Source organism: Amphibalanus amphitrite, unplaced genomic scaffold (assembly GCF_019059575.1).
Source record: "Amphibalanus amphitrite isolate SeventyFive unplaced genomic scaffold, NRLGWU_Aamphi_draft 000129F_arrow, whole genome shotgun sequence".
NCBI lineage: Eukaryota > Metazoa > Arthropoda > Thecostraca > Balanomorpha > Balanidae > Amphibalanus > Amphibalanus amphitrite.
This window is the reverse complement of record NW_024881624.1, coordinates 942,279-965,828: the sequence shown is the minus strand read 5'-3', so window position 1 is coordinate 965,828 and position 23,550 is coordinate 942,279. Positions and strand designations below refer to the sequence as shown.

General features: G+C 46.6%; 2 protein-coding genes across 4 annotated transcripts in view; one reads left to right on the top strand and one right to left on the bottom strand.

Moving 5' to 3' along the window:
- Positions 1-23,550, top strand: part of LOC122381858 (protein TANC2-like) — a 179,353-nt gene that overhangs the window by 24,261 nt on the left and 131,542 nt on the right. For all 3 annotated transcript variants that reach the window (XM_043366587.1, XM_043366584.1, XM_043366581.1), the window contains exon 2: positions 10,584-10,615. The gene's annotated coding sequence lies outside the window, so the exon portion shown is untranslated. The remainder of the gene's footprint in view (positions 1-10,583; positions 10,616-23,550) is intronic.
- Positions 1,077-6,567, bottom strand: LOC122381860. Its single transcript, XM_043366588.1, has 2 exons — positions 4,858-6,567; positions 1,077-2,114 (listed from the first exon to the last, which is right to left on the bottom strand). Exons 1-2 carry the CDS (start codon positions 6,565-6,567, stop codon positions 1,329-1,331), a joined length of 2,496 nt encoding a protein of 831 aa, XP_043222523.1. The 3' UTR covers positions 1,077-1,328.

The following is a 23,550-nucleotide window of genomic DNA, read 5'->3' as shown; positions in this document are numbered from 1 at the left end:
CTTCCCACACATATTTGTCTTTTTATGACAGTTTATCCGAGCACATGCCGTATGTTTTTAGTAAATCCCAGGATTAGTTTAAGATACAAAATCAAGCCTCACACCTAATATGCCTTACACAAGTCAAAAGACGCAATTGCTTTAACCAAACACCTATAAAAACCTGTGTTCATTCAATTGAGCAAAAACTCAACTAGTACAAATAAACATAGCTTACTTTCGAACACAAGCTAAATAAGCTGAAGCGAAGTGTTACCGAATTGTACAAACCTGCATACTGGAAGCTAATGATCAGCCAGCGCAAACTGTATCTCCACTTGCAATGTAACAGAACTAACTTCCCGCACACTGCGCGACCGGACCAGCGACTGAAGAGACACGCTGCCCGTCCCTCGCCGCCCGTCTCCGGCAGTATCTCGGGCGCTATATGGCCTGGTCGGGGCCAGGGGCGTCCATCTGGAGAACTGGGCCCTCATTGAGTGTGGGAGAATTAATGACACGGCGCAGCGGCTTTATTGGGCCAGTGATTCCGAACTAGTGGTGCAAATTTCTCTTCCACGGATCAGCGTTGGTTTTCTTCCATTGAAACTGTAGGTAAATGATGCATTTCATCTCAGTTATTTCAGATATTCATGAAAAATGAACCGGTTTACCAAATCCCTCAAGTAACTTTGACTATACCTAATATATATATATATATATATATATATATATATATATATATATATATATATATATATATATATATATATATATATATATATATATATATATATATATATATATATATATATTTATATATATATATATATATATATATATATATATATATATATATATATATATATATATATATATTTGCATATTTCGGAAGCAGGTTTTCTTTTATGCATACATCGTTGAACACGACAGCATTCCTTGTGTTGTTGAGCTTCTTGGACTCATTTTCAAAGCGTCGTACTATACTTTTCTGCTCAGACGTTAAAGTAAATAGAAGTTGACCGAAGGAAGCAATGATTGTTAAAGTAAGAGCTGCAGCTAGGTATAAATGTTTTCCCATGTAGTTAAAATGAAACTTCTTTGTTGAATAATAGTCTATTTAAAGTAAAGCTTTCGATCAACGTTGATCATCATCAGTACAAAATTATAAACGATAGATGCCGCGCATGAATTGTCACAGTTATATACAAAATTGCAAATCACATCATTATGTTTTTAACTCGGCACCACGTTTCTGCAAAAGAAGTTTCGCATTTCGGCCTGAGGCGAACTAGATGAACGAAGATGAACAATAAAGCACATCATACTCGTATGTACACACAGTAAACCTATGTGTTAGTCATTTGTCTGTCAAAGAGAGGGATGTTCGTCAGGGTCTTTGTATGTGTGTTGATGATCGGGGATGTGTCTCGAATGATAATGGTCTCTGTGATGGCTAGTCGTCGTCTGTCGTTTTGTCGTGCCAGTATGGTGGTGTTTGCTGTCAGTAAGTCTCTGGTAAGTCGAATCCCGTGGTGCTCTGAAAGATGTGTTTTAGGTCCTCCGTCTTGTAAGTGCATTGTCAGTCGGCGGCTGAGTGATGTGGTCGTGTGTCCAACGTAGTATACGTTACGGGTTGCGCAGTCCCCGGTAGAACACTGAAAACGATATACTACGTTGGTCTGTTGTAGAGTTGTGGTTTGTTCCATGTTGTTCCGCATGATGAGTGAAGAGGTGCGAGGAGACTTATAGTATATTTTGAATCGTAAGCGATGGTCAGGCTGGGCCGGTGTCACGTTCTTCGAAATGATGTCTCGCATGGCCTTTTCGTCTTTTTTCCAGGATGGTGTGAGGGTGTTTCTGTAGTATATGTCGATGTTGCTACAGGGGTTGTGTCCTGTGTTTGAGTCGGTGTTGCATGCTGTCATGTACTTGTCAATCATGTCACGTGAAATGTCGTCGAAGTCACGGTTACTATAGCCATTGTTGACAAGCATCTGCCTCACTCGCTTCAGTTCACGATGAGCCACTTCCCACGTCGAACAAACTTTTAGGGCTCTCCTGACGTACGACCGAATCACACCGCGTCTATACGTATCAGTACAGTCCCCATTCGCATTCATACATCGTCCCATGTCACACACACACACACACACACACACAATGTTTATTAAGGAACCAAACATACATAAGAAATAAAGCATAATCAATGAAACATACAGTACAATAATTAACAACATAAGCGTGATAGCAGAGTGGTGCAAAAGCGCAATCGCTTGACTCGAGGCACCACTCTGAAACATAAGATAAAACATGTGAAACAACCGCCGCCGCCGCTGGCCAGTCGCTCATGAGCGGTAAATTTTGATGGTTCCAACAGCCGCCTAGCTCACGGGATCGCATGATGAAATTTTGAATAAATCAATTGATTACTTCGAAAATCTGCTTGTCTTAGTTAAAAAGGTTTGGAAGATGTATGCCATATCACGACTGCCCTCGCCACTCAAGCGATCTCCGTGAATTAGCATGTTGAATTTCCGGTCAGGTGAATAGTTTGCAAAATTCTCTCCGAGAATACGAGAAGCGTTATCGATTAGTTCTTTTCTTTGGGCATCATAATTTTGGCAGAATAGTACGTAGTGACGTACATCCTCTTTGAAATGACCACAAGAACATTCAGGCGTATCTGTTTTGTTTATTTGAAATAGATGTGAGTTTAAGCAAGACATATCAGTTCTTAATCGGGTATGTAAAATATTTCCGGTCTTAGAGCCAATTTTGTAGTAGTCTGGGGGTTTGGGCACCCCTAGTCGCTGAAGGATTTCTTTTTTGAAGGATGTTTGAGACAAGGATCTTAATGATTCTGGGAGGTGGTTCCATGTTTTAGCTGTTGATAGAAAGAATGAGGATTGGTAGGATGCGGTGCGGTGTGGTTGGATTGTGTGGTTGCTGCGATTTCGCAAGTCTCTTCCTGTCCTTTGTGAGCGGGTGTCCGGTATGATTGATCGGATATAGCTGGGTGTGTTTTGCATGCGGTTGTTGAGTGTGTGGTATAATGTTATTTTGTGTATCTTTCTTCTTGTTTTTAACTTGTCCCAGCCTAAATCTCTCAACAACTTGTCGGTCGGTGTTCTAAATAAGGTGCCAGTCACAAGACGAGCAGCTCTGTTTTGTAAAACTTCAAGTCTCTGTGCGTCCTGGAGCGTAATATGTCCGTCATAAACAGTGTCGTAAAAGTCAAAATGTGGTCTCGTGTATGTTTTGTAAATTTGATCTAAAATTTCCCTGGGGATGTACGGAGCAATGGAATACAATGGGTTCAGGGTTCTGTTTACCTTTTTGCAAATTTCATTGATATGCTGATGAAATCGTAAGTCTTTTGAAAAGGTCATTCCAAGATGAGCGTGATTTTCATGGATAGGTATTATATCGTCCCCAAATGTAAGAGCAGGTGGTGTGTTTTGCTGACTGCGTGAAAATGTCTGTTGTATTGTTTTGCTAATGTTGAAAGTTATCGCCCATTCTTCTCCGTATTTTTGTATTTCGTTAAGATCGTTTTGTAATGATGTTTGCGCTACATTCAAATTATGCTTTGTATGGGATGCATAAAGCGATACGTCGTCTGCGAAAAATAAAATGTCGTTTTGTGTCTTAGTAGAGAGGTTATTAAGGTAAATAAGTGCCAAGAGAGGACCCAACACCGAACCCTGTGGGCATCCAGCATTAATAATTTCCGTTTTTGAATAAGTGTCGCCGATCTGGACTCGTTGTCGTCTGTCGGATAGGTATGATTTTAGCCAGTCATAAAGTGAGTCGATGATGCCAAATTCATGTCTACATTTGTACAAAAGTCCCTCGTGCCAGATTTTGTCGAAGTATTTTGAAATATCTAGGTAAATGGCAGTAAAATCGCTTCCTGAGTCCATTGCTTTGTATAAACTATGTGTCAAGTATAATAATTGCTGTTCTGCACTGTGGCCTCGCCGGTACCCACTCTGTTTATCTGTCAAGAGATTATGATGAGAAAGATGTGCATAAATATGTTTGTGAACTACTTTTTCAAAGACCTTGGACAAGGAAGATAGGAGACTTATAGGGCGGTAGTTTGTTGGTTCGGATGGGGAACCTTTGTTTTTAAATATTGGTTTGATATTAGCCTCTTTGAATTTGGAAGGATAAACGCCTAACGCTAGTGATTTGTTATATAGCTTCGACAAAGGAGACGCAATTAAGATAGCGGTTAATTTTAAAAGCTTCACAGGGATGTTGTCTGGGCCAGTGGATTTGTTAGCATCTAGGGAATTTAGAATTTGGAGAACTTCTCTTTCAGATGTTGTAATTTTGCTTAGAGTGGGCACCGGCGTAGTAGCTCTTCTCCGGAGTGCTGTCTGCGAGAGCGTCCCATTGCTGTCAGTTTTAGTTTGTTTGGCGAAGAATTCGTTTAAAAGAGTAGCCTTTGTGTAGTTGTCAGTTAGTATTTCTCCGTCTTTTCCTTCAAATGGTGGGATGGTATCAATCTTTTTGCGTCCTGTTATTTCACGTAACGTCTGGTGATATTTGTAAGGGTCTCGTCTATGAGTTAAAAGCTTACGAACCTGTTTCTCTATATGCTGTCTCTTCATTTCCCTGTTTAATGATGTCACTACGTTCCTTTGATATTTCCAGCGATTCCAGTCGTAATTAGTGTTAGATCGTTTTGCTTGTTTAAAAAGTCTGTCGCGTTTCCTTATATTTTTGCTAAGTTCAGTTGACAGCCAAGGTTTTTGACAGGGTTTAATGTGAATAGTTTTACGAGGGATAGCTTTCTCAGCGGCATCTAGCAAAACATTAATGAATCTTTCGGTCGCCTCGTTTACGTCATGATCTAAAATGTCAAATGTTTGTCGGTTTCACATAGACATCTGTATCAAAGCCGTTGTCGTTAGCATGAATCATAAGGTCAAGGAAGGGTAATTTCTTGTTTACGTTGAGCTCAGTAGTGAAGGCAAGACCTGACTCAGTTTGGAGCATGTCTCTCAACATTTCCAGATCATCTGCACTGCGCACGTCTACAAAAATATCATCGACGTACCGGCGGTAGATAAAGGGCTTCGGTTCACATTCGTTCAGGACCTTACTTTCGATGTGGCACATAAATGCGTTGGCAAATAAGACACCGAGCGGTGAACCCATCGCTACGCCATCGACCTGGTGGTACATTTTGCCAGAGGGACATCTAAAGGGGACCTCGAGAGTGCACGCACGCAAAAGGGACTCTAGTATGTTTCTAGGTAACTTGGGTGCCGCGATACTGCTGTTGTACACATAATCAAGTATGATTGCGATAGTTCTTTTGACTGGTACGTTGGTAAACAGGCTGGTGACGTCAAGTGATGCTAGTATACCGTTGGGTTTGTTGGCTCGAAGAATGTCCACGAAGTCTTCAGTAGAGCGAACGGTGTGATCAGTCGGGATGTATGGCGAAATCAGTGCGTTTAGCCTCTTAGCCAGTTGGTAAGTCGGTGATGGAATCTGGGATATGATAGGCCGGATTGGTTTTCCCTCTTTGTGCGTTTTGACATTTCCATATAGGTAGCCCGGTCGGTACTCACCAATGATCTTACTGAAATGAACATCATCTACTTTTGCGTTTGCTGCGTCGATGAGCCGGTTCAGTTTCGATTTCAATGCTTCGGTTGGGTTTCGTCTGATTGGCTTGAACTTCGAGTTGTCGGAGAGAACGTCGTCAATCTTGCTGAGGTAGTCTTCTTTATCCAAGATCACGTAGGTTGCACTCTTGTCGGCTCTTCTGATGACAATAGAGTCGTTGTTACGGAGTTCGCGTGCTGCATTCCGGAGGGCAGGTGTGAGAACACCTCGGCTAGATCGGTGTCTTTGTTTCGTTGATTCCGCTTGGAGGTCACTCTGAAGGTCAGAATTCAGGTGAACCTTTCCTTCATCTTTGAGCTTGCATAAGTCCTCAAAAAGTATTGCAATCTCGGTTTTCTTTTTGACTGCGTCATACTTGGGAAAGTGATGGCAGTTTATTCCCAAATTAAGGAATTCTTCTTGGTCGGGTGTCAGTGTGTGTGAAGAAAGGTTCACAAACCACTGACCTTTTTCGGGGACAACTACATCTCCCTTGTAGAGATGTGACAGCTTCTTCAGAACACGACTTCTAGCTAATTCGTCATGGTCGTGTAGGATTGCGAAAAGTGATTCATCTAGTCTTTCTTTCAGTTCTTGGTTAACCTCTAAGGAATCATAATCTGCTTTATATCTGGCAACGTTTTCAATCTGTTTTGTCAGTAGCTCCTTCTTGCGTGACAGTTGTTCAGTTGTCAAACGTCTTCGAAAATCGGTCACAAAATCCTCATGCTGCACTGCTCGGTCGTGGATATTTACATTTGCATATTTCGGAAGCAGGTTTTCTTTTATGCATACATCGTTGAACACGACAGCATTCCTTGTGTTGTTGAGCTTCTTGGACTCATTTTCAAAGCGTCGTACTATACTTTTCTGCTCAGACGTTAAAGTAAATAGAAGTTGACCGAAGGAAGCAATGATTGTTAAAGTAAGAGCTGCAGCTAGGTATAAATGTTTTCCCATGTAGTTAAAATGAAACTTCTTTGTTGAATAATAGTCTATTTAAAGTAAAGCTTTCGATCAACGTTGATCATCATCAGTACAAAATTATAAACGATAGATGCCGCGCATGAATTGTCACAGTTATATACAAAATTGCAAATCACATCATTATGTTTTTAACTCGGCACCACGTTTCTGCAAAAGAAGTTTCGCATTTCGGCCTGAGGCGAACTAGATGAACGAAGATGAACAATAAAGCACATCATACTCGTATGTACACACAGTAAACCTATGTGTTAGTCATTTGTCTGTCAAAGAGAGGGATGTTCGTCAGGGTCTTTGTATGTGTGTTGATGATCGGGGATGTGTCTCGAATGATAATGGTCTCTGTGATGGCTAGTCGTCGTCTGTCGTTTTGTCGTGCCAGTATGGTGGTGTTTGCTGTCAGTAAGTCTCTGGTAAGTCGAATCCCGTGGTGCTCTGAAAGATGTGTTTTAGGTCCTCCGTCTTGTAAGTGCATTGTCAGTCGGCGGCTGAGTGATGTGGTCGTGTGTCCAACGTAGTATACGTTACGGGTTGCGCAGTCCCCGGTAGAACACTGAAAACGATATACTACGTTGGTCTGTTGTAGAGTTGTGGTTTGTTCCATGTTGTTCCGCATGATGAGTGAAGAGGTGCGAGGAGACTTATAGTATATTTTGAATCGTAAGCGATGGTCAGGCTGGGCCGGTGTCACGTTCTTCGAAATGATGTCTCGCATGGCCTTTTCGTCTTTTTTCCAGGATGGTGTGAGGGTGTTTCTGTAGTATATGTCGATGTTGCTACAGGGGTTGTGTCCTGTGTTTGAGTCGGTGTTGCATGCTGTCATGTACTTGTCAATCATGTCACGTGAAATGTCGTCGAAGTCACGGTTACTATAGCCATTGTTGACAAGCATCTGCCTCACTCGCTTCAGTTCACGATGAGCCACTTCCCACGTCGAACAAACTTTTAGGGCTCTCCTGACGTACGACCGAATCACACCGCGTCTATACGTATCAGTACAGTCCCCATTCGCATTCATACATCGTCCCATGTTTGTCGGTTTCACATAGACATCTGTATCAAAGCCGTTGTCGTTAGCATGAATCATAAGGTCAAGGAAGGGTAATTTCTTGTTTACGTTGAGCTCAGTAGTGAAGGCAAGACCTGACTCAGTTTGGAGCATGTCTCTCAACATTTCCAGATCATCTGCACTGCGCACGTCTACAAAAATATCATCGACGTACCGGCGGTAGATAAAGGGCTTCGGTTCACATTCGTTCAGGACCTTACTTTCGATGTGGCACATAAATGCGTTGGCAAATAAGACACCGAGCGGTGAACCCATCGCTACGCCATCGACCTGGTGGTACATTTTGCCAGAGGGACATCTAAAGGGGACCTCGAGAGTGCACGCACGCAAAAGGGACTCTAGTATGTTTCTAGGTAACTTGGGTGCCGCGATACTGCTGTTGTACACATAATCAAGTATGATTGCGATAGTTCTTTTGACTGGTACGTTGGTAAACAGGCTGGTGACGTCAAGTGATGCTAGTATACCGTTGGGTTTGTTGGCTCGAAGAATGTCCACGAAGTCTTCAGTAGAGCGAACGGTGTGATCAGTCGGGATGTATGGCGAAATCAGTGCGTTTAGCCTCTTAGCCAGTTGGTAAGTCGGTGATGGAATCTGGGATATGATAGGCCGGATTGGTTTTCCCTCTTTGTGCGTTTTGACATTTCCATATAGGTAGCCCGGTCGGTACTCACCAATGATCTTACTGAAATGAACATCATCTACTTTTGCGTTTGCTGCGTCGATGAGCCGGTTCAGTTTCGATTTCAATGCTTCGGTTGGGTTTCGTCTGATTGGCTTGAACTTCGAGTTGTCGGAGAGAACGTCGTCAATCTTGCTGAGGTAGTCTTCTTTATCCAAGATCACGTAGGTTGCACTCTTGTCGGCTCTTCTGATGACAATAGAGTCGTTGTTACGGAGTTCGCGTGCTGCATTCCGGAGGGCAGGTGTGAGAACACCTCGGCTAGATCGGTGTCTTTGTTTCGTTGATTCCGCTTGGAGGTCACTCTGAAGGTCAGAATTCAGGTGAACCTTTCCTTCATCTTTGAGCTTGCATAAGTCCTCAAAAAGTATTGCAATCTCGGTTTTCTTTTTGACTGCGTCATACTTGGGAAAGTGATGGCAGTTTATTCCCAAATTAAGGAATTCTTCTTGGTCGGGTGTCAGTGTGTGTGAAGAAAGGTTCACAAACCACTGACCTTTTTCGGGGACAACTACATCTCCCTTGTAGAGATGTGACAGCTTCTTCAGAACACGACTTCTAGCTAATTCGTCATGGTCGTGTAGGATTGCGAAAAGTGATTCATCTAGTCTTTCTTTCAGTTCTTGGTTAACCTCTAAGGAATCATAATCTGCTTTATATCTGGCAACGTTTTCAATCTGTTTTGTCAGTAGCTCCTTCTTGCGTGACAGTTGTTCAGTTGTCAAACGTCTTCGAAAATCGGTCACAAAATCCTCATGCTGCACTGCTCGGTCGTGGATATTTACATTTGCATATTTCGGAAGCAGGTTTTCTTTTATGCATACATATATATATATATATATATATATATATATATATATATATATATATATATATATATATATATATATATATGAACCTTATATCAATAAAACTCAGCGCGACAGCTTCGGACCTCGTAGGTGACAGCTTTGGTGTTTTTTTCACCTCTGTCCTGGATTTCCACGCCCTGCTGGGGGGGTGTTTGAACACCCCCCCCCCTTCTAACTCGGCTCCTGGGCCACGTAGCGATACGCGGAAGGCGGCGTTCGAAAGAGCGTCAAAAATAATGAGGAAATCACTTCGGTCAATTTTTTGGTCAGGTCAAAGGTCAAGTCACCAGAGGTCATTGAAGGCAAAATTTCGCCGATTTCCAGGTCGAATGTCGACAATTTCCAAGAAGCCAACGCATAACTCGGGAACCAATAGAGCTACAGCGCCGCGGAAAAGCGCATTCGATAGCCCTATTAACGCCCTTTCTGAGCAATTCTCTCAGATTTGACCTAACGTCAACGGTTTTGCCTGCAGGGGGCAAAAACTGCAAAAATAGCCGATTTTTTCGGAAACAGTTTTTCTGCAATAACTTTTGACCCAAGCCTTGTACGAGCTTACTTTTACCGGCATCGTGTTCCTCTCGTCAAGACGCATCGAATGAACTATAACTTGACCTTGAAAGGTCAACTTGAAAATTTGACCTCAGGTCAAGGTCATGACCTGACCGGAAAGGGTCATGTTGCATATCAGTCGATCCGTATCGTCGAGCTGAACACATCTAAGGCGTTTTCATCGCTCTAGCATGCCTCTATCAAAAGTTATTTGCGAAAAACTGTTAGATACCATTCGTGACCTAAGATGACCTCAGGGCATAAACAGGGGTCACGCACACCATTTTCATGTTCAGTGTGTCTAAAACACTTGTAATTCAGTGTTTGGGAGTGTTTATAATGTCTTTCGTCCAAAAGAGGCGCATTTCAATTTTCTCCCATTGACTTATAATGGGGAGGTCGCAAAATTGACCTGACCTTAGGTCATCGATATCAAAATTCTGAGATATACATTTTGTACATGCTATGGCTCTTAGCGATCGCTGAAAGTTTCAAAGCGATCGGTCACTCGGTGTAGCTATGACAGACATTGAAACTTTTTATGAGGTGAGGTCACTTCAAGTGACCTGGTGACCTGACCTTGAATGACCTTGGTCTGAAATTTTCACAACATGTGTAGAATTGATGTATGATAAGGTGTACCAAAAACGGCGGCGCTCCGCGCCGCCGTTTTTGAGATATTCGCGAAAAACCACAAGGGGGGGGTGTTCAAACACCCCCCAGCAGGGCGCGGGTAATTTTATTACAGTTAATTTAACAATTATTATAATTAACTTTAGGGCTGAAAAGTACTGGGCTTAAACCGGGCTACGATTTAGCTGTGTTCTCTCTTTTGCAGGTCCCCAGAGGTCCGGCGGAGAGAGAGCATGGGTAAGTCCAACAATTCCACCCCAACAACTACCCACTCATTCCATAGACATTAGACAGGTGACCCGGGGCCGAACCGACCCTTCGCTCTAATCCCGTGAACGGCGCACGTGAGTCACGCCAGCGATCACGGCCAGAATAGGACGGGTTTATTTGTTCCCCGCGCCGGAGTCGTGTTGATAAGCCGGCGGCCGGCCGCCATTCCGGTGACGAAAGCGCGTGATATAGTCGCAGGGCCACCACTCCCTGAGCGCAGGAGGCGCCCACCCGCCATCGCCAAACATTTACCCGGCCAGCACTTTTACAGACGGCACCAGGGGTGAACAGATGGGTCCGCTGACTCAACCGGTAGCGATTTGGTCAGTGGTGAGAAGTAACGCGTCTTCTGGGATCAGATTTATAAAATATGGTCTTTTTAATTAATTGTATTTCATATAAATGCTGGATAAATACCTGAATCTGAAAGATGTGTTGTCCGTGATAAAAATAAAACTTATAAAGGTATTTCGGAGCCTGCGATCATCTTGCCTATTTTGCATTCCGTCTTTTTTATATCCAATATTATTGCTGCGGCTTTCAGTTCCTGAAAATATGCAACGCAATTTTTGAATTTATCTAGATAAATAAAGAAGAAGACTACATCATAATCGATATCCCATCCCAAACATGCTATCGCAGGGGAATGTTTCAATGTTTGGGAAAGCTATTTAATTTGCTATTCAATGTTTGGGAAAGCTGAGGCTATCCCAAACATTGAAACAAAATACGTGTTTGAAGAACTGTGGTGGTTTTGCCTGACGCATTCCGTCAACCCTCCCGTGTTCTATCCCGACTTAGCTCATAAGCCAACTACCATGATTCGTCGTAAGAAGTGCGTTGATCGTGGTTTTTCTGTATGTTTTTGTTATTTGTAAGCTACGAGGAAAGTGACGAGTGGATCTAAAACATCGTGTTTGGTGGCTTAGCTCGTGTTCAGTTTCAGTCTGCCGGCTGTTTCCGGAGACGGCTCTAAAGCCAACGAGAGCACGCTTTATAACTAATCCTCAGGAATGCTTGGAAGAAGTAAACAAATTGGGATTCTCTTCTTAGGATACGCAGTAGCGATCCATTTTTGTAGCTCATTTTACCAGGATCCTGCTGGTCCGTGATACCTCTGGAAGTCTGATTTGACCTGGACTGTCTCTGGCGGGGTCCGAGCTGACCAGAACGCTCTGCTGGGGGTCCGAGCTGGCTCGGCTGGCGATGTTACAACGCGCCGTTGGCCGCTACCTCCGTCTGGGAGAGGGTTGGGTCATGCGGCCAGCTGATCCCGACACGACGGCCAAAACTCGCCCCTCCCTCCCCCGCCGCCCACATGGCCGGCGGCTATTTATACCCCGCGAATATCGACTCGGTCCGCGCGGTCACCTCTGCCCGACACCATCTGCAACGGCGACCTGGGAGGGCCATCAGAGATCCCCGAACTGATGGCGCGGTTAGAGGAGCTCGACCCAGGTGCGTCTGAGGCCAGCCACGCGGCCGGAAACGCTCCATCACCACGTGTGCCGTGCCGCGCCGCGGCGCGAGCCGGCCGATGCGACGACTTCAGCGGCGGATCAGACGGCTCGCGCCACGTGGACGACAGCTGCAAGCAGTCCGCCGCGCCGCGACGCGATGCGGAATGCTGCTGAACAGTGCTAACTGGCCGTGTCGCGGTTTTCGTGGACGGCGGCCAGCGGTGGTCGAGACGGCGTGCCGGCGGTCGGGGGTGTTCCTCCATCGGTCTGGGTCCTCGCTGTCCGCGGGGGGTCGGCAGCGCGGCCGGCATGCAACCGGCCGGCATTGTTGAGCGATGCGTCGGCTGTTGGCTGGCGGCCAGGGTGCCTGGCCTGTCCGGAGGGCTGGCGGGCCGGGATGTGATGGGGTTGGGCTGGGGAGCGCCGTCGGACAATGCGGCGCACTTAGCTGCGGGCGGCGCCGATTGTCGGCAGACGGCAGCAGGCGGCCACATCGACACGCCGCCTGCACCCGCGGCATGTTTTCAAACAACAGGCCGGCCTGCACAAACCCTGTCTGATAGCCTAATGCTTTACGGACGAGCGACAGGCGGTCTCCGGTGCCGGCTGTCCACGGATGGCGCGCCACTCCACTCGGGGTGGTGGCGTTTTTGTTGAAGTTAAAAAACCGATCGTATACGATCGTTTTTACCCTCTCTAAAAATAGTCTAAAAAAAGTATGTGGAGGCAATCTAGTACGTTGGCCTCTGAGAGATGACAGAAGAGTCCTGAAATGACAGCGTTAGTTCAGCTGTAAAAACTAACGCCGAAATCCGTTACTTCACTGCGAGCCTTTCAGACCCCCGAACGAATCCAGGGAATCACATCTGACGGGCGTGAGAGCGAGCCACAGGGCAGATCACTCATGGTCATGCCTCTGACTGAGAAGCCACCAGGGCCGCCCATGTCTGTCCGGTCCGGCTCTCCCCGTCTGCTCGGTCCGGCTCTCCCCGTCTGTTCGGTCCGGGTCTCCCCGTCTGTTCGGTCCGGGTCTCCCCGTCTGCTCGGCTCCCCGGTGCCAGGAGTTGGCGATCGCGGCGGTCCTTGGCGGCGCCTCTGTCTGCCTGTCGCCGGGCGGTGCGGGGGCCGGGGCGGCAGACAGAATGATGGACCATTCCGACGCTCGCCATGTCCTGATTAGAGCACATTCCTGAGCGGGGGTGGCGACGCGTGCCACGCCTCTGCCAGTGTCTAGCCCACAGTGTCTGTCTGTCGCCCCACAGTGCGGCTGGTCACGAGTGCGTCCCTTTCTGCGCTGACTGGGCACCGGCCAGACGATCAGCTGATGCCGTCTCAGTTGGCTGCCGTCAGCCCGTCTCAACTCAGCTGAGGGCGGGCTCGGTCAGCTGGTTGTCCGGTGAGCTGGAGCTTTAACCAGTGACGTCTGTCCTAGACGGTGAACTGCCAACACGTGCTGCCAAAGTGGGGTGATCGGTGCTGCAGTGTTTTGTGTTTTGTGCTCGGCCGCCTCCATTTGAACGGGTGAGTGTTCCGTTTTACAGAAATTGATCCCGGAACGATGCCCTTTGTGGTTACACTCCATCCCAAGTGCCACCATTTGTTGAACCTTCGGAACTGCGCCGAGCACAAAAGCTTTCAGTGCGGTACAAAACGTTTCATCAGAGCAGTTTCTCGGTGAGCGGTCCGTTTATCGCTGGGTGACGCGCCACACACACCGTTTTGCACTCGGGCGTGTTTCGTCGCGGTGTTTCACGCACAGCTATCGAGATGGTGGAAGCAGCCAAACGGCGTCCACTGCCGGGTAAATATTGCTGCAACCGCGTGATTAATGCGCGATTTTAGTCGGTTTTTGCAGCCGCGTTGATGGCGGCGCGGTCTGTGAGCAGAACCCGGCCGCGCCGCCGTCACCCACCCCGGTGGAGGCGCGGTGCGGGGTGGGGTGGAGCGAATTGGGGCTGAGATTGGCGGCGCGGCGGCTGCCCTGAACTCCTCGCAGCCGCTCAGTCACCCCGCAACGCGCACTTGTCCTCGTCCATTGCCTGTCGTTGTTTCTGGCCGACCAGAGGCGCCGCTTTTAGCGCGGCGGCTTCTGTGCGATGTGCGGTGAAACGGTACGAGGCGGGTGCGGGTGTTGGCTCCCCCGCTCTCCTGCAACCCCGCGGGGGTCGTGTTTTGTGCACGGATTGCGTCCGATCAGACGTTGCAGCGGGGGTGGCCTTGGAGCCCTGCGTGAGATGCGTGTCGGCCGCCGCCGAGTGACAGGTCGCGCCGGGGCCCGGCAGCTGTTCCGGCGCTCTGACGCCTCGTGACATCACCATCAATTAAACGGCCGCCGCGCAACGGACATCGGGCCGCGCGGTGACGAAAACGACGCAGAGGTGGCGATTGCTGTGGCCGCGCCGCGCCGGCCGGCGTTCAAGGTGCCCCCGGGCCGCCGCCGGGTGATGTTGTGTGGGTGCAGGGTCGAGCCAGCTGCACTGAGAGCCGTGTTCGGCAGTCTGAAGCGTGCCAAGTACACGGGTCGGGCGCCGCCGGCCGCGCCTCGCCTGCGAGGGAACCCGATCTCCCAGAGGGTTACACAACGGAGGACCGTGTTTTACGCAGGGGTGGGCACGGGTCAGAGGTGCTGATTATTGCGGAATTGTATACATGGGGTTCGGTACATTGTTTTGTACAAGTGCCCTTAGTTGCTGGATATGTTTAAAACAAGAAAGCTGAATTGATATTGGTTGTCTTACCTAAGGAAATGTCAAAAAGTAAACTGATGGCTATGCATGTTAAGTTTTAATAAACGTTCGCTAAACTATCAGGACTAAAAGTAAATCTAGACAAAACGTCATGTCTACCAATAGGAACATTAACAACAGACCAACTATCTTCCAGGTGCCATATAAAGGTAGTAAAGGAACTCAAAATTCTTGGGATTTATTTTAGCAACAATACTGACAATATTACGCAGCGAAACTTGGAGGAAAAAATTCATAATATTAACAGAGATATCGAACAATGGAAAAGAAGAAATCTCACCCCAATAGGGAAAATATGCATAATTAAAGCCTTACTAATATCCAAGCTAGTACACATATTTATGGCACTGCCAAATCCCCCTGCCCAACAGATAAAAGAGATTGAAACCCTTCTTTACAACTTCATATGGTGTAACAAAGGGGATAAAATAAAACGCACCAAACTCATCCAAAGGTATGAACGCGATGGACTGAAGATGGTAGATGTTAAGGCATTCATCGATAGCATGAAACTAGCATGGCTGAAACGGTTAATGATATCTAAAGCTGAATGGACACATGTGGCGTACACACAGATACCCGATGCGACAAGATTGCTCACTTACGGGAAAGAAAAACTGTCTGTGGAAAAATCCAAGATAACTAACACTTTCTACAAAGATATCATAAACGCACTTATGAGACTGGCTACAGTTTATAAACCAACCGCAGAAGAAATTTTATCGGAAACAATCTGGTTCTCGGATCATACTAAATTTTCCAAAACCATCATCACTGCATGGGAAAGGAAAGGACTTCGTTTTATTTGCGATTTGTTTGACAAAACAACCGAAAAATTGTATTCTAGAGAAGAAATAGAAAATAGTTATCAAATTAAAATGTCCTTTCTCTGCTACGAGGGTTTAGTACGTAGCCTCCCAAATTGTTTGCGGTCCGGTGAAAAATAACAATTGACAATCCAAACATACCTTTCAAAATAAAATTGGTGATGAATGAACAAAAATTTTCGAAGTATGCATACAACGTATTTGTTCAATCCCTTACCCAAAAACACATATCAGCCGACCGGAGGATTAAAGAAAAGTGGGTACGAGATACCGGTAGGCACATCATAGGAACGACAAAAAATGTATTACTTGCCACCATGTCCACTTATTTTATGTATTTTCATTATAGAATAGTTACACGCTTATTTCCAACAAACAAATCGCTACATCTAATGAAAATAGAGCCGTCAAGCGAATGTTCCTTCTGTCGAGAACCGATCGAAACACTAGTTCACCTCTTATGGTTCTGTCCAAAAGTTAAAATATTTATCAAAGAAGTCTTATCACACATAAAGCAAAGATATAACAAAGCTATATACGTGAACATAACAAACTGGTTCTTTCTTAACGATATGCAAAGCATAGATATCATTGTCATAACAGTTTGTAAATACGTCGTACACAGGGCCCGATTGAATAAAAGCGCCCCTTCTCTCAATTTCATGCTAAATACGCTGAAGATGGAAGCGCAAAAAGAATACAATCGATATAAGTCAAAGGACAAACTGAACGAATTTCAGATTAAGTGGGGAACACTCGCACAAATTCTGCAAAGCAACTAATTGAGAAAACAAGGTCGCCGCGGCATCCCCGGAGCTTCCGGCCCACGCACGCACGCACGCACGCACACACACCCACACACCCACACACACGCACCTATACACACACACACAAATGCAAACACACCCACACACCCACCCCCCCACACACACACCTATACACACAACACAAACATCACACACAAACACATACTCTCACATGCCCGCTTTCTCTAAGAAACGCCTCTGTTGCATAGCGTGTCCCGCCCGCCCCTAACCCAACCCGGCTAACCGGAGGCCGGCCCTATTAAGGGTCGGCCGGCCGGCCGGGCGCGCGGCTCGCCACCCTATCAGGGTGACGGGTCGCGGGCCCGGCCGGCGGCCTGGGGCATCGCCCCAGCGAGAACGAGTACAGTAGGTCTATTAAAAAAGTCCCCAGCACCAGTGGGCGCTGCCTCCGCTGAGCCGAACCCCCGTCTGCCTGTCCCATATCGCGCCGGGCTCAGGTCAGATAGGGTCAGCGGGACCGCTCGGTCCGGCCCGCGGGCGGTGGACGGGCGGCCGGTAACGCTTTCCGCCAGCCAGCTGTAGAATCCAACACACGGGACGGCCGCCGTTCAGCGCAGCGAAACCGGTGTTGAAGAATGGCAGTAGATGTTCATGGCCACAATGATTATGAGAAAGTCATTGTTAGCCCGTGCCCCACAGGAATGCCTATGCACGCCCTGTTGGAGGGAAAATGGGGATTGAGCATCATTCTTATAACTCAGCTTTGGGCATTTAAGTGGCATTCGAAGTAGCGTCAAAAGTAGCAAAAAGAAGAAGAAATATACTTCAGCCAATTTTAGATCGGGTCAGAGCCAGAGGTCATGTCACCAGAGGTCATCGGTGGTAAAATTTTGCTTGGACAGGGTGCGTTGCGCGCACCGGTGCATTGGGTTTCCAGTTTCCATGGAAACATCAACAGACTCGGGAGCTCGCAACGCTAGCGTGGAGCCGAATTCATATCAATCGCCGCAACAATGCAGCAGCGCAGCGCAGCGTGCTGCAACGCGGGGCCGTGAAACACCGCCCAGGGCTATCCATGTGTCAGGGCAATCCAACCCACGTGATGGGCTCGGCCCCAGCGGAGCATGAGGTCCAGGACTCCCGCCCAGGCCCCCTGTCTCCCCCTAATTCCTGTCATCCTTCCCACTCTGAAATCGACCGATCCTAACCTAACACAACAATCAGCTCGTTTACCGCTATGTCTGAATAATATTGTCAGATTTAATAAGGGCGAACGGCTTAGCACGTAAATAACAGCAACTGCCACCATCGGTATTATGAGAAAACCTATGGCTTTTCCACAAACACTTAAAAGTTTTTAGCTTTAAACTTACTTGAAATTAATTTTACCAGCCTCGTGTCAAAAAACCCTTATCAAAAAACGCTTCGAATGAATCAAAAGTTGATCTTTAAAGGTCATTTGAAAAATTTGGCCTATGTTCAAAGACATGACCTGACCAGAAATGGTTATGATGCATAGCAGGATATTAGATTCGTATCGTGGAACTTAACAAACACTTTAGATGATTTCATAACTTAAGCATGTCTATCAAAAATAATTATGACATGGCTCATATATAAGCTGGGTGTGTGATCATGCTTACTAGTATGTTTAACGCAACTGATAATGTTCTGTTGGCCACAATTTCTATATTTAATTTATTCTCCCGGATTTCATATTTTTATTAATGACACCTTGACGATGTCGAGAAAAAAAACGCTTAGGAGATTTAACAGCCTGAGATACATTCAGTATAAGGAAGGGTCAAGGGTGCTAGATCCCTTCCGTTCTCGCTATCCTCAGGAAAAAAAAACAATCCGCATCGCCCCTAGTCTTCATGCTTCCCTCTCTGGACTGGAGGTCACCCCACCAGCCAACCTGTAGTTGATGTCGGATCCATTCCAGGACACATAATCCTCTTCGGGTGACCGTTTGGGAGACGGCTGGACCGTCCCGACAGGGCAATCGTCCCACGGAAACAGTCTCGCTTCCGCAGATCACTGTCGCTGGCTCGCACAACCCAATTACTACATCAGAGCATAGTTATGTCATAGCTCTGCAAGGGCCTTTTCAGACTGAAAAACATGGCTCCCAACAAAACAAACAATTTTCTCATTCAGTATTGTATCTCATCAAGCACCACATGTTTTCAGAGTGTTTATTATGCGTTCCGTCCAAAAAAGCGCAGTTCAATTATCTCCCATTGACTTGGGCGATCTCAAAATTTACCCGGCATTTCTGTCAACAATGTCAAACTTGCAAAGTAAACGTTTCAAATACATATAGTGTTGCCCATTGAAATCGCTGAAAGTTTTAAAGCGATCGGTTAGTCAGTGTATTTAGATAAGATGAGCACAGGAACTTTCCTTGAGGTAAGGTCACTTGACGTGACCTGGTGTTATGACCTTGAATTGAAAGACTTGGGCGAGAAAAATGGGTTATTTGAAATATGAAAATGCTGGATTTTAACAATAATTGCAAACACTATCCCGGCCAAATAGTGAGTGAGAAGGGAGCGATCCCCCAACCCCATGTTTAGCTCCTATAATTGAGCTAGCTGCTAGAGCCTCGCGGAAAAAAACGAGCGCTTGCTTCGTTACGTGACGCAGCGACTGGTACCCCATTTTAAATTATCAGTGACCTCTTAGGGCAGGTCAAGGGCCCCAAGGCATTCGATCGGTTTTCGGTGAGACTTCGCAAAAATGGTCGCATTATCGTCATTTCGATACAATCGTGTTTTCTGTTCTCAGACGCGTCGATTTATATGCTTTTTTGTTTAGGTGAAGCAATTTAGAATGTTTACCTGAGGTCAATGTCATGTTAGGGCAACACAGGTCACGAAGCTGTTGAAAGGAGGACATGTTGCATAACATTTGATTCGGCAAGCTTGCAAAGTCCAAAGATGGCTGTCCCGACTGGTAAGCTCATTTTGATCGGGAGTTATTGACGAAGCACTCCTATCACCCTAGTGACGTCATAAATGACGTCACGAAAGGTGAACAATGCAAAAGTGAAGCATTAGACCTTGCCAAGAAAGTATGAAGTCACGATTTGAAGTGCTTGAGGTGTAATTTTAGATCATTTCCGACGCCAAATTAACAGTTCCATATTTCTCCATTATGCTTGACACTAACTGCATTGCGGATTTGCATCATTTTATAACCGACAACCGTGCAGAGGTTTACTTAACCCTCGCCGGACCTATTGGTTTTCTACATACGCGCCGGCCGAGGGGGGGGGGGGGCGGGTACGACGCCCCCCTGACCGTTTCGCCCCAGGTGGAGCTAGCGCGTCGCGGAAAAAACGAGCGTGTGCGCCGTTACGAGACGCAGAGGTTGGTACCCGATTTTAAGGTCCTAGGTCAACCGGTGACCTCTGAGGTCAGGTCAAGTGCCCCAAGGTACAGTTCAGTTTTTGGTGAATAACTTCGCAAAAAACGGCCGCAGAGCCGCGATTTTGGCAGCATCGTGTTCGCCTTGCTCAGGCGCGTCGAATAATATACTTTTTGTCCGGGTCAGGTCAACTTGGGGTGTTGACCTCAGGTCAAGGTCAGGTCAGCACCCCCAGGTCACGAAGTTGGTCGAAAGAGTTCATGTTGCATATCATTCGATTCGGCAGATCTTCCTGAGTCCATTGGTGGCTTTCCCGACTTGCTAGCTCAATTTGATCGGGAGTTATTGACGAAAAACTAATATGACCTTGATGACGTCATAAATGACGTCATCAAGGTCATTGCGTGACAAAATGACGTCACGCAAGGTCAACATTGCAAAAGTGACGTATCTAACCTTGCAAGGAGTGCATCAAATCACGATTATGTGTGCTTGAGGTAGTTGGAGATCGTTCCCGGCGCCAGAACAGCAGTTTTCATTTTTTCCCCATTGACTTATACCTAATGGTGAGGTCACGAAAATGACCTGACCTCATATGACCTTTAGGAAAAATCCGAGATATACAAGTTGTGAGACTCATAATGGATACTAGATCCTGCAAGTTTCATTTCCCTGTGACATCTCCTCTGGCAGTGAGGGCGTTGCGAAGTTGCGACATCTGAAGACCGTGCAGAGGCTCACTTATGACGCCATAGGTCAGTGACCTGACCTGACCCAAAATGCGGTTGGTGTCAAAAGATCCGGCTTGAATCAAAGGTTAGGTATGCCAAGTTTCAGCTTTCTATCGCCAGCGTGTTCGGAGCTATCGCGAAAAAACCCTATTGGGGGCGGCACCCGCCCCCCCCCCCTCGGCCGGCGAGGGTTAAGACGCCATGGTTAAGTGACCTGACCTGAAAACGTGGTTGATGTCAAATGATCCGGCGTGAATCAAATGCAAGGCATATGAAATGTCAGCCTTCTATCATCAGTGTGCTTTGAGCTACCGCAAAAAATACATGGTGGCGGCATTCACCCCTTCTTCTCGGCCGGCGAGGGTTAAACCTCGCTTCGAATTATTGCAGATAATGATGCAACCGAAAAGAAGCATTTATCTATGTCTAGAACAGCCGCTGACTTGTTGGACAAGATCCCCAATCTTGATTTGCTTGATGGTAATAAAATGCTGGGTATGTGATACATATATACCCCTCGATTTGCTCTCGCGCTATGTCTATTTTAATCATTACTGTCGCTTTTTTATCCGAGATGATGTCGCCGCTAAACGGGTTGTTTTGTTTGCTTGCTTGCGTTGAATGGTCATTACGGCTTATTGAAGGATTATGATAATATAGGAATGGGGCGAGGGAGGATATGCACTGCGTCTGCAGGTGTTTAATTTAGATCACAAAGGCATCATTTCCGGCATAGTGCAGAGTAACTATCTTCCCCCTCCTCTGCACTGCGGCATCTCTGCGCCCCTCACACGGCGTCCTCACTCCACGGCCGGCCGCCGCCAACTGACCCACTCGCCGGGCGCCGCGACCTGACCCGTGTCGCTGCCGCGGCCTGCGCAATAGAGTCGGGGCTGGAATCCGGGGGTTCGGCCGGCCGGCCGTCTCTGGAGCGGGGGACTTTTTTTGTAGACCTACTGTACATGTGGGATTCGCGGGGCGATGCGGGGCGGGGCGAGTTTTGTGAACGTTTGGTGCGCTCGCATTGTGACATGCCCAATATGTGCAAGCATCCATATACATGAGTGACATGTGATTCACGATGTACGTGTACCTATACATCATATGTGCGTATATGAACGAAATAAATGTTATAAAAAAAAGTTTTAATAAACGACCATGGAATCAAAACCTGTTTAGGAGAGAAAACATCTTGTATTATTGTCAGATTATTAAAGGCTAAACGTTTTGGCATTTTACTAGATTTGTAGATGACTTATGAATATGGACAGGTTTAACCCTCGCCGGCCGAGGGGGGGGGGGCGGGTGCCGCCCCCCCCCCATAGGGTTTTTTCGCGATAGCTCCGAACACGCTGGCGATAGAAAGCTGAAACTTGGCATACCTGACCTTTGATCCAAGCCGCATCTTTTGACACCAACCGCATTTTTGGGTCAGGTCAGGTCACTGACCTATGACGTCATAAGTGAACCTCTGCACGGTCTTCAGATGTCGCAACTTCGCAACGCCCTCACTGCCAGAGGAGATGTCACAGGGAAATGAAACTTGCAGGATCTAGTATCCATTATGAGTCTCACAACTTGTATATCTCGGATTTTTCCTAAAGGTGATATGAGGTCAGGTCATTTTCGTGACCTCACCATTATAAGTCAATGGGGAAAAATTCAAACTGCTATTCTGGCGCAGGGAACGATCTCCAACTATCTCAAGCACACAGAATCGTGATTTGATGCACTCCTTGCAAGGTTAGATGCGTCACTTTTGCAATGTTGACCTTCCGTGACGTCATTTATGACGTCATCAAGGTCATATTAGTTTTTCGTCAATAACTCCCGATCAAATTGAGCTAGCGAGTCGAGAAAGCCACCAATGGACTCAGGAAGACCTGCCGGATCGAATGATATGCGACATGACCTCTTTCGACCAACTTCATGACCTGGGGGTGCTGACCTGACCTTGACCTGAGGTCAACACCCTAAGTTGACCTGACCCGAACAAAAAGTATATCATTCGACGCGCCTGAGCGAGGTGAACACGATGCTGCCAAAATCGCGGCTCTGCGGCCGTTTTTTGCGAAGTTATTCACCAAAAACTGAACCGTACCCTGGGGCACTTGACCTGACCTCAGAGGTCACCGGTTGACCTAGGACCTTAAAATCGGGTACCAATCTCTGCGTCTCGTAACGGCGCACACGCTCGTTTTTTTCCGCGACGCGCTAGCTCCACCAGGGGCGAAACGGCGAGGGGGGGTCGTACCCGCCCCCCCCCCCCCTCGGCCGGCGCGTATGTAGAAAACCAATAGGTCCGGCGAGGGTTAAGTTTACCTAATTGATGAGCAAATTTGAATAGATGGATAACCAAGGATATATCATTGCTGTATAGTTTCTAGTTCTTATCACAAAGCGAAGACAATGTACTTACGCCGAATTCATCAGCTCCTCACCAATTTCGCAAATCATGCATTGTGCAAGGTCGTACCTATCTAACAAACGGCTAGAGCAATGAGCAGGGTTGTATACCAATCAAGTCGATTGAATTGATTGATTTGTTTCAACGCGTATTTTGAGTTGATTGGATTGAGTCGATTGACTTTTCGAGATGACTGGTTGACTGACTCGTTTGACTTTAGCGACTGGTTGACTGATTTGATTCCCGAAAATTAGAGTGACTCGTATGATTGAGTCGATTGAATGAAAAGTTCAAATAAGTTTTAGTTGACGAAAAATAATGACACCAATTGATGACACCAAAGATCACAAAACTACACTGAAAACTGCTTGTCATCACAACTGCAATATGGGGTAGATGGCCAAATAAAGAACAGGGCCTAAACAACATGAACAGCCAACGTTGACTTTCAACTGCAATGACTGGGACGCCGGTGAAAACAGGGCGCCGGAGGGCATATTAGTCACGTGATATTTGGAAGTTCTCCCCCTTCACGGGCCTTCTAAATGCTAAACGTCACGTGTGAATTTAATTCACGAACCTTGATCAAAT

What these genes read in the sequence shown, in the direction of transcription:
- LOC122381860 (XM_043366588.1), bottom strand. Translation starts at nt 6,567, where the DNA reads ATGGGAAAACATTTATACCTAGCTGCAGCTCTTACTTTAACAATCATT. An exon ending in TCTATGTGAAACCGACAAAC is followed by an intron (nt 2,115 to 4,857) that starts ATTTGACATTTT and finishes TGTGTGTGTGAC; the next exon opens with ATGGGACGATGTATGAATGC.